Source organism: Haliotis cracherodii, unplaced genomic scaffold, assembly GCF_022045235.1.
Source record: "Haliotis cracherodii isolate W230 unplaced genomic scaffold, xgHalCrac1.p SCAF_6, whole genome shotgun sequence".
NCBI lineage: Eukaryota > Metazoa > Mollusca > Gastropoda > Lepetellida > Haliotidae > Haliotis > Haliotis cracherodii.
Genome location: NW_027266319.1, coordinates 39463788 through 39474494, shown reverse-complemented (window position 1 = coordinate 39474494; position 10707 = coordinate 39463788). Strand labels below are relative to the sequence as shown.

Here is a 10707-nt window from a genome sequence, read left to right as displayed (position 1 = left end):
AAAACATAGTACCAGTTTTACCACCAACGTGTAAACATGTAAACATGTCAGATATAGTATCAACAATAGTTCAAAGTGAGCTTGACCAATAAAGCAACACGGCCATACCAGTGCTCACACCACTACACATACCAGTGCACACAGCAGTGCTCATACCAGTACCCATACCAGTGCACACAGCAGTGCTCATACCAATACACATACCAGTGCTCATACCACTGTTTACACCAGAACAAATACCAGTGCTCATACCACTGTTTACCAGTACCCATACTAGTGCTCATACCATTACCCATACCAGTGCACAAACCAGTACCCATACCAGTGCACACAGCAGTGCTCATACCAGTACCCATACAAGTGCACATAGCAGTGCTCATAGCAGTATCCATACCAGTGCATACAGCAGTGCTCATACCAGTGCTCATACCAGTACCCATACAAGTGCACATACTAGTACCCATACCAGTGCACACAGCAGTGCTCATACCAGTACCCATACCAGTGCACACCGCAGTGCTCATACCAGTATCCATACCAGTGCTCATGCCAGTACCCATACCAATACACATACCAGTGCTCATGAGTACCCATACCAGTGCACGCAGCAGTGCTCATACCAGTACCCATACCAGTGCACACAGCAGTGCTCATACCAGTATCCATACCAGGGTGCATACCAGTACCCATTCCAGTGCACACAGCAGTGCTCATACAAGTATCCATACCAGTGTGCATACCAGTACCCATATCGATGCACACATCAGTGCTCATACCAGTATCCATACCAGTGCTCATACCAATACACATACCAGTACCCATAAGTGTTGAACAGTACCACTTGTAGTTGATAAATCAAACAGTTTGTAAAATGGTTTGACAGATACATGTATAATCATGACAATATCATGCATTGTATTACATTAGTATCAGTGATGTGTTTCAGCTCACTACAGTATGCTAAACAGGTTTTCATGGACATCTCTAGGGAAACTAATAGCATACTACATCATGTATATGATGTAACCATGGTAACATAACAAGAAGATATATTTATATTTATAACATACACATCGTAACAGACATTGCAAGTTGCATACATTTGAATATTAAGTACATAATCAATTCCCTATATCATCTACATTGCCAACTTCAAGTCATCACATATTAAAACATGTCCTAGCCTCTCTCACAGTAACATATTGTTTCAAGCTGTATTGTTTTTACTACAGTACTCACAGACCAAACATTAATATTCTAAGGAGCCTAGATTTTTGGGGTAAAATATAAATTATTCCAGAAAATACTAGAAACAAATCATTTTGCTTCAGGTTTTAACAAAAATATATAATTGTTTACTGAATGTCCAGAACAAAATGGGTTGTCAATGATAGAAACTAACTATTTTTGTCTACTACTCCTTATAATGATAACATATAGCAAAACCCTTAAAAGTGGCAAATTTCTACAGGTCTTTAGAAACCCTAACTATCAGGCAGTTTGGCAAGGACTATAGGACTAGTGTCAATTTCTGGTTGTGGGTCCACAAAATATTGTTTGACTCTCCCTCTTAGAGCATGTAGAGAAAAAGATGAAGATGTTGAAGGAATGACAAAACAAATATTCTCTCTCCAACACCCCCATCCCCAGAATATTAAATAGCAAGTCCATAACCATCTAACCATGCTAACATGACTAAGAAAGCTAAAGAGATGCTATCACATTTTCTTTATCATGTTCATAATTTACATCATAAATATTCACTAGCCATTGGATGCATCAATGATTATTGCACATAATGAGGCGATTTTGATTATGAAATCATAGATAAGGCTGATGATAAAACACTGACATATTCTAAGGTAATAATCATGACGACATCTAACTATACATACTTAAATATTTTGAGACCCGTTAACATCTGGGTTAGAACTGGTCTTCAGCAACCCATGCGTTTAGTAAGAGGCAACTAACGGAATTGGCTGGTCAGAATCGGTGACTTGGTTGATGAATGATATCGTATATGAAATGTGTAAATTAATGCTTAAGTTGTCAATCACTCGATTGACTGGTCCAGAGTTGATTATTTAAAGGGCCCCTCATACAGCTGGAATATTGCTGAGTGTGGCGTTAAACAAACAACAAATATTTTGAATGACAGGAAAAGCAAGCATAATTCAGTCAAACTTTTGCTAAATGCTGAAAATATGCAAAATAAGGCGATGTTGATAGAGTAACATATTCAGACATTATCTCTCAATATCTGTGTTTATACATGTCTCATAAAACGATAACTTCCAGTAGATCTAGCCATCAGAAATAAAAGGGGGAATTGGCTCGGGCCATTAGGCAGTACCAGAAAGTTTGACTGAAACTGTTTAAACACCATTTTGCTTTCTGAAAATGTATTATGTATATCGATCTAACGGGTAATAATAACCCTAATTACACAGAGACAATGTCTCAGATTCACACAAGGCACAAATTGCAACGTCTAGTTCTTGTCTAGATTGGAAACAGGTATGGAACTGTGGCAAAGACTCCTAAATCTTTTGTCTTAAACAAGAAGTTTTGACAATGACCCTTTGGCTTTGATCCTTAATTTTGAACACTGTTTGGATCATTTATCTCAGGAGCCATATCCCCATGTCACAATGTGACAAATTCATCTCATCATGTGAATATATTAAGTAAGGACTGTCTTGCAATGTTTCCCTTCTTGTAACTAAGTCACGAATAAATATATAATCTATACTAATGCAACATTAAATTAGCCAGTCATGAAAGTCTGTCTGCATGTCCCCAACACTAATAATGTTCATTCAATACACCTATTTTTAACCATGTTAACATGCTTAACTTGCATATGACATGATCGTGGATATTTTTGCAATCTTAACATCATTGATTTGGTTAGGGACATACAAGTATGCCATTGTGACATTTAAATTATATAAAATTTTGGCAAGACATGTTTCTACCCCATCACTAAAATTGAAAAATATCAAGGACATTTTGGATGGCAATCAATTAATGTCCTAGAAAATGAGCTCATCTCGAACATATTGAAATTTTTATACATGAGACTTGTCTAGAAGAAGCACTAACTTAATGTGTTGTATATTGTGTGAATTGTCATTAAAATTTTAAGATGCATTCCAGTTATTTTAGCAAATCTGTCATCATGGTCATAATAGTTTTAAGTAAATTATAACATTATCTTGAGAAAATACATGACTCAAGTTGGCTAGTCAACATGTATGATCTTTGGCTTAATATTGTCTTTCTAATCGTTTGGCACCATTAGCAAACCTTCCTTCATGGCTTACAGCTGATATCGGAACATACTGTATTTTCTGTTTGAACTGAGAGACATCTGGTCAACACCTTTATATATTATTCATAGTAAACAGGATATATTTTTGTACATTCCTCAACAAAATGTTCAAAAACAACTGTGTATACATAAAGCTGTATCATTTTAAACAAATAACATGAAAAATCATGATAAATATATTTGGCAAATGGACAAAATAAATGTTGATCTTTTGAGCAAGGCATACGACTGGAGCGTTATTCAATAACTTCTTGATCAGAATCGCATTGTACATGTTGAAGATCTCTCAACACTAAAGTCAGGCATGCTCATAGCACGTGTTTCCCGAGGAACACCTTCTTGCATTTCAACATCCTCAATCCCAGAACTGGGGGCAACTTTGGGATTTGGTCGTAATTTGAGACTTGTGAGACTCATAGTCCTTTTGGTAACCCATTCAGACAGGGTTTCCTCCCTTGGTCGTTGTTCGATGACTTGAAGAACACACGACCTCATTACACCTGGTAGCTCTCGAACAGGTCGTTCACGAAGCACAGCATCTCGAAACAGTGAGATGATTTTACCACATTCACTAGACGACACCTTGTAGCAAAGTTCCTCCAATTCGAGACGTTCAAGTTGGGGTACTTCATAAGCTTTTGGTGTAACACTGACTAACCAAGAGTAATCCACTCCTGTAGTGCGGCGTTTATCTTCATCCTCCCTATCTCTATTCCTTTTATCAATATCACGAATATGAAACTCTAGTTCTGAGAGGAGAGAATCAGCAACCATCACATGCTCATCTTTCTCAGGTGGTTTGTAGGTGTCTGTGGAGAGCCATCGTCTGTTCCAAAGAGACTTGAAAGCCATCATTCTAGTTTTACCGCTACCAATTCAGCGATGTGAGAACATTCACATTTTCAAGTCTGATTTCTTTCTGTAATCAAATACAAATGATATTGTTGAGGTATCTTGAATCATTTGTATATGCTGCAATTAATACAGTAAAAACATAATTTGATTACATTGAATGTCAGTGAGAACGGACTGTAATATGTGTCAAGGATCCAAGCATGGGGGTTACCTATCCTAACCCTGAAACAAACAACCCTATGGATTGAAGAGGCATGCGTAAATATGTCTATACTAAATAAGTTTTCTTGAGATATATCTAGGTGGCAAACAGATTCTATAATACCAACTATCAACTGACTATAATCCTGCCTCCCTACCCAGGCAATAATACAACTGGTCTTATCTATAGGAGACTTTATAATCTATATATTTGGGTATGTTATAAAAATATATTCATACATATATGCATACTCTTTAGTATTGAATATGTTATATAATAATATTTTCTATTTTCAAGAGCAACTCAATCTGTCATTAGGCCTAAAGGATCCGTGGTCTAACGGAATCAGAACAGATTAAACTGACGGATTGAACAAGTTGTCTGATCGTGTATGCCCTTGCAGTAAACAATTTTAAGAAATGCTACTGTTTGCCGAAATACGAATGACTACTCGCATTGTACCCTTCGATACCAAGTCTGTTATGGCTTGTACAGCTTCAGTAGACCAAAACGATTCATCAACAACTTCACTATTGTTGACACCCGTCATTGATGCAACATACGTCAGAATCAAAAGTTTAAAAACTAAATCCAAAACATAGACAATACGGAAAAGAATGTATTACCTTATACGGACATAAACGGACAACAAAATCGCCCTTTTCCGCACAATAGGTCTCACCTAAGACACAAGGCAGGTTCTTCCTTGGAATAAGTTTGATAGCAGACGCGTTTTGCGTGTAGAGACACGTTTTATTTGATTGGTTAATTGGGTTTTATTGCAACCAATCATTGCTGGTTTCACCAAAAAACACCCTTGGCCATAGTACCTTCATTTTGATTGGTTCATATATTATCTTCACCCAATTGGACTCATCGATACGTTACTCAGCATAGGAAACCAGGAAATATGGCGACTCACCACCAACCTGCACCTCATCAAAGACCAATTCAACAAGACTGGGCTAACAGAGAATACATAGAAGTGATAACCTGTAGCATCAAGAAAATATCAGATTTCTTGAATTCATTTGGTGAGCCAGTTTGTATCTATCAAATACATGCTCGTGAAATTGTGTTGGTTCATAACACTTGACACTGCTTTGACAATACACATCCTCCAAAGTCGGACCAAAAGTCTAATGTCAACAATAGTAGATTAGTCAATGATATATGGTGACATTGGTTTAGGACCTATACATTCTACTACTTTCATAGTTGGGACACGGCCTCGCTGTCCAGTTGTAGCAAGTTGAGTCTTTAATACATGGAATAGTATTATGTTTGGGGTGCAGGCTAAAACATCACCGATATCTCGGTCGAAAACGATACGCATGACACTAGTGCATTATAGGGGGGGGGGGGTGGGGGGGGGGTATGTATTTTAGCATTTTTTAAAGGTTTCTACAAGGGGGGTCACTTAAGGCCCTATATGTTTGGTCGTGCCGTTGACGGCGCAAATAGGGTAATTTGAAATGGGATCCAAACCATGGATATGATGGAGCACAGTACTCGTTGTTTTTTATAATACTGATCATGCTGTTGTTGACAAAGTGTTGGAAACGTGGAAGTAATTTTCCTCTTGCATTGTTATCTTGCCTGTATCTTTGACTACAAAATGGTGGCGACTGACTATGCTGTGTATGATTTACTTTAGCATGTTTAGTAAGTAGAAAATAGGATGTATGCATGTAGTCGGTGTCATTCACTATGAGACATTTTTACTCCCAATCTATTTCGCACAGGTATTGCAATACAGATATCTGTATCACAATATATTGCATTACATGTTTTGTCAATGCACAACCCTAGTTATGCCCCACTCACTCATTCTTTGCCTCTTTCTCTGAACTTAATGTGGCATTTACTACACTGTAGAGGACCGCCTCTGTGGTCTAGTGGTAGAGCGTCCACCTGGAGAGAGGAAGGTCTGGGGTTTGATGCCCGGCCGCGTGATACCAAAAGGTGTTAAAAGTTGGTACTTGATGTTACCCTGTTACCCTGCGCTCACCTAAGGTGCTAAAACAAGGACTGGTAGGCTCAGAGTCAGTATACTGTGTCTGAGTGGGGTATTCATGTTAAACTGTGACATGGTATCTCATTGGGCTAGCACTATAAATTGGCATCAATCCGGACTAGTACAAGCAGCCACACACATTTCACCTCACCTACACTGTAGAGTACTATACTTGAACTTTCTGTCATCCTTGTTTCAGACATGTCATGCCGTTCAAGACTTGCCACTCTGAATGAGAAGTTGTCAGAATTAGAGCGAAGGGTGGAGTATATTGAAGCAAGGGTGAGTACACTCTTCTCTTCTTATCAAGTCATATCAACATGACCAATACAAATATAAAAATCCCATCAATACAAAATCAGAAATGTTATCAGTACTCACACTCCGAATAAACTTATGTACCCTACTCCACACATGCGTCCCAAAGAGGGGCAGGTCAGCTGAAATTGCTGAGGCAGAAGACGACCTCTTAAACACTTTAAAGTAACGACCGCCTCCATGGTCTAATGGTAGAGCGCCCACCCAGAGAGCGGAGGGTCCGGGGTTCGATCCCCAGCCGCGTCATACCAAAAGACGTTACAAGATGGTACTCCTTTTTTTACCCTGTCTGGAGCTCAGCATTAAGGGGCTAAAACAAGGTCTGGTCGGCTCGGAGTCAGTATACTGTGTCTGAGGGGTATTCATGTTAAAGTGCGGCATGGTATCTCAGTGAGCTTGCACTATGAATCGGCATCAGTCCGGACAAGTACAAACACACACACACACACATGCATGTCGCTATATAAGTGCAATAATCTTGAATGCGAAGTTAAACCCCATTTCACCCACTCACCTTTAAGACTCTTCTGATGCTTATTAATTCTTTTATGAAAAGTAAAGCTCATGTATTAGTCAGGTTAATATCACTCATACTGTGGTAATCTTTTTAACATTTTCATTGGATGTAGTGCAATTCGAAACCATCTGGAGAAGTTTTGCAATTGATTATGGCAAACTGTTCAACAAGTTGAAAAGAATATATTGTAGAAAAACAACACATTTAGATCTGCTACCAAAGTGTTATAACTATTACAAAGTTTCAATAAACAAAGATGTACAATGTAATTTAATGAGTTCCTTTTCCATGTCTACATTGTTTGCCTGAGTTTGTTTAGATGCCATTTTGTGGTCTGAAATTTGATAGTTACATCTAATGTCCCGCCTGCTCCAACTTCAATGTGTTAGAAAAAGAAGTGATGCAGATATACAAGTTTACAACCAATGATCACTGGATTCTTACCTCTGAATATTGCTTGCCAGCTGCATGTAAGGTTGATTGGATTCTCTAAATCTGAATACTAAGGCTTAAAAAATTGCTTCAATGGCTTTTGGCAAAATAGCGCTGCCTATTTTTTTTTTTTTTTTTTTTTCAAAATGGAAATAAGGACAAAAACCTGCGGTGGACTTAATGATGGTGCAGCAGTGCCAGAGAACCAAGACTAATTTTTTTATTAGCCTAAAGCTTATGCTTATAGTTTATCATGCTAAATTTCTGAATTCATACATTCTGAGCAATACCCCTTGTCTCTTCCTGCTTCTGCAGTGAAACACATTTATTTCAACGATTCAAGCATCATTGTGTTGCTATAGCAGATATACACAACCATCATCATCATATGTACATTCTTAAAATTGACGCAGGGATGTTCAATCCACGTTGAGTAGCATATTTGTAATTATATTACATATGACTTAATCATCTGAATCAAACTGATATAACCTATTTATTATAAAACCTGTTGGACAAATTTGTCCTTTGCTCTCCTTCATCTTGACATTTTGATTAATTAGTTGATAGTTTTAATTTTATGTGAAGAGCATATATGATATAACTTTCTTATTGGACTAGTAATGTTCATCATTTTCATACACTGTATTGTTACATATATTATTAACATTATCATCTCATGAAACAAATATCTTTCTTTTCAGATTACTAAAGGAGAGACACTATCATGATCCCATCAGTGAAGCATCGATGGCTTTTCATGTGTACAGTTTCATTGTAGATCTGTTAACTGTGTTTCAGGTATGAAACGTTTAAACCCAGGACTGTGTAGCAGGTTTCAAGACAATCACCTGCTCTACCTGTAATCTCATGGGTCCCTTGCAACTACTGCTTGAAGCAGAATGGGTTCCCTTTCAAAACTGTCTGTCTGCAATAGATTCAGTGTAAACGTGTCACAATGACAGCCAGTACTTTTGAATATGGAACTACAATACCAATCTGGTTGAAGGACTAGTGATTTTAAGATTTCCGAATCAAGGGCAAGAGAGGCATGTTAGTCTTTTCCTGTTGAATAGAGAAAAGAAATAATTTGTTTATAATGTACAATCGTGGTCATGCCTGTCTGGTTTGAAAGTATGAAATTATATTGATATGAACATTGACATACTAAATATTTTAGAATTTTTGTGGTGTGCGAAACCATTTTATATTTTTATTACGTTTTGTACTTAGAATTTTTTTTCCTACTTTATTTTTCCTGGGGTAGTTGGAAAATGTTTTAATTCACCATGTATGTCAGTTGCTGAAATTTTGAAATATTGAAACATTTATTGTACCATCAAGTCTTGTTTCCATGTTCAAAGAGCCAATTACAGATGTCACATCAACAGCCTATTGCTCTTCTGTAGTCAACTTGGGCAACTGTCAAATATGTAGTGCTTTGTGATCTGATTGTAATTGGTATTGAATCACTAGAAGTTATGATTGATTGAGACTTTAATAAAATTTCTGTGTCTAACTGCGATAGTGATATACTTTTTTTGCTCAGTTCAAAATTCTGTGCTGTGAATTGAGGCTGAAACAACTCGATTCATGGAGGCACTGCAATATTAATTTCAGGAATACAGTTGTATTGTGTATTGTTTCATAAATTGTTTTAAGTATCTGAACAGAATTGTCTTCAAATTGTTATTGACATTTTTTGGTTTTACCATATAATTATTCTGTGTGGTGCTGTCAACATAACACTTGACATCACAAAGGGATTTTGGAAAATTAACCACCTTTGGTTTTTCATCAAAATTAGTATATATTCAGAAATTATTCTGAAATAGTGTATTGTGATGTGTAATTGTACTGAGACGCATCTAGTATCTTGACTTCAGTATGTTCAGTGCATCGTTTCTGTCATAGATCATAATAGAATAAGAAAAATTGTACTATTACATAAAGATGAGGTTTTGGATAAAAAGAGAAATTCTGGGAAAAGGTTTTACTCTGAATATTAACTTGCCCAATAAAATAGATGCAGCAACTTGCTAGAATAAAGTCAGTATCTTTGTGTAATTTACACAAATAATGAAGATATTTCCACACTCTTTTCTTTTCACATTGTAAATTATCAAAATGCTTCTTGCAATTATGCATGCTTGTAAGATATTTATTTATATTCTCTGATGTAGAAATAAACATATTCTCTAGATTTGCTGTATCGTGATTTATTGGCGAAGACACAAAGTTCATGTACTTCTATTAAGCCAGGAGACTGGTTGATGTATATGGTCAAAGGGAGATAACCTGACTGCTTTAGATGCAGGAATGGAATCTCAGCATGATCAAGCACCAGCATCTATTTTTGAAAGCAGAGCAGCTTTTAACAACAAGTTTAGCAAGAATTGTTCTCTCCTGAACCATATTTTTATTTAAGTGAGGAGACCTAAGCCAGGTTGATCTGGTCAAAGAACAGGGAGATAATCTGACTGCATCAGTAGCAAGTTTGAGATATCAAGCACTAGGAACGTTAGAATATTTTGTTCACTGACCATACTTTCACCCGAACTACAAACTTCTGTTTAGTTGAGAGGACTATCAACCAAGAGTGAGGATATTCTGTGTAAAAAGAGATTCTCCTTTGGAGGTCGGGATTAAACTGCATTAAATTACTGTTAAACTTTAATATGATGGTTGGCCATTATTCCCAGAACATGCATGGCATAGCATACACTCTGCTGCCCATTTAGAAATACTTGTCTTCCAAGTAGTAGCTTGATCATGTTGATACACTGCTGCATTTATAAAATGAAATAACATATGATGGAGTAGGATTCCGAGATTGTCAGGACCGTCTCCGTGGTCTAGTGGTAGAGCTTCCGCCCGGAGAGCGGAAAGCTTGTGGTTCGATGCCCAGCTGGGTCTTACCAAAAGACGTTAAAAGATGGTACTTGTTGTTACCCTGTCTGGCGTTCAACAAGGACTGGTCGTCTCGGAGTCAGTATACTGTGCCTGAGTGGGGTATTCACGTTAAACTG

The 10707-nt window shown here is 37.3% G+C and overlaps 2 protein-coding genes across 2 annotated transcripts; one reads left to right on the top strand and one right to left on the bottom strand.

Annotated features, from left to right (window-relative positions):
• Nucleotides 1-441: 441 nt before the first annotated feature.
• LOC139446009 (protein RD3-like) lies at nucleotides 442-5093 on the bottom strand. The gene is made up of 2 exons (XM_071227276.1): nucleotides 5021-5093; nucleotides 442-4256 (listed from the first exon to the last, which is right to left on the bottom strand). The coding sequence occupies exon 2, from the start codon at nucleotides 4190-4192 to the stop codon at nucleotides 3593-3595; it is 600 nt and encodes a 199-aa protein (XP_071083377.1). The 5' UTR covers nucleotides 4193-4256; nucleotides 5021-5093; the 3' UTR covers nucleotides 442-3592.
• A 181-nt stretch (nucleotides 5094-5274) lies between these two features.
• LOC139444847 (protein BRICK1-like) lies at nucleotides 5275-9854 on the top strand. Its single transcript, XM_071225835.1, has 3 exons — nucleotides 5275-5428; nucleotides 6611-6693; nucleotides 8383-9854. The coding sequence occupies exons 1-3, from the start codon at nucleotides 5305-5307 to the stop codon at nucleotides 8407-8409; spliced, it is 234 nt and encodes a 77-aa protein (XP_071081936.1). The 5' UTR covers nucleotides 5275-5304; the 3' UTR covers nucleotides 8410-9854.
• The last annotated feature ends 853 nt before the right edge of the window (nucleotides 9855-10707 follow it).

Coding starts and splice junctions, on each gene's coding strand:
- LOC139446009 (XM_071227276.1), bottom strand. CDS start 4,192: ATGATGGCTTTCAAGTCTCTTTGGAACAGACGATGGCTCTCCACAGAC.
- LOC139444847 (XM_071225835.1), top strand. CDS start 5,305: ATGGCGACTCACCACCAACCTGCACCTCATCAAAGACCAATTCAACAA. Junction 5,429..6,610: donor AGATTTCTTGAATTCATTTG/GTGAGCCAGTTT, acceptor TCCTTGTTTCAG/ACATGTCATGCCGTTCAAGA. Junction 6,694..8,382: donor TGGAGTATATTGAAGCAAGG/GTGAGTACACTC, acceptor CTTTCTTTTCAG/ATTACTAAAGGAGAGACACT.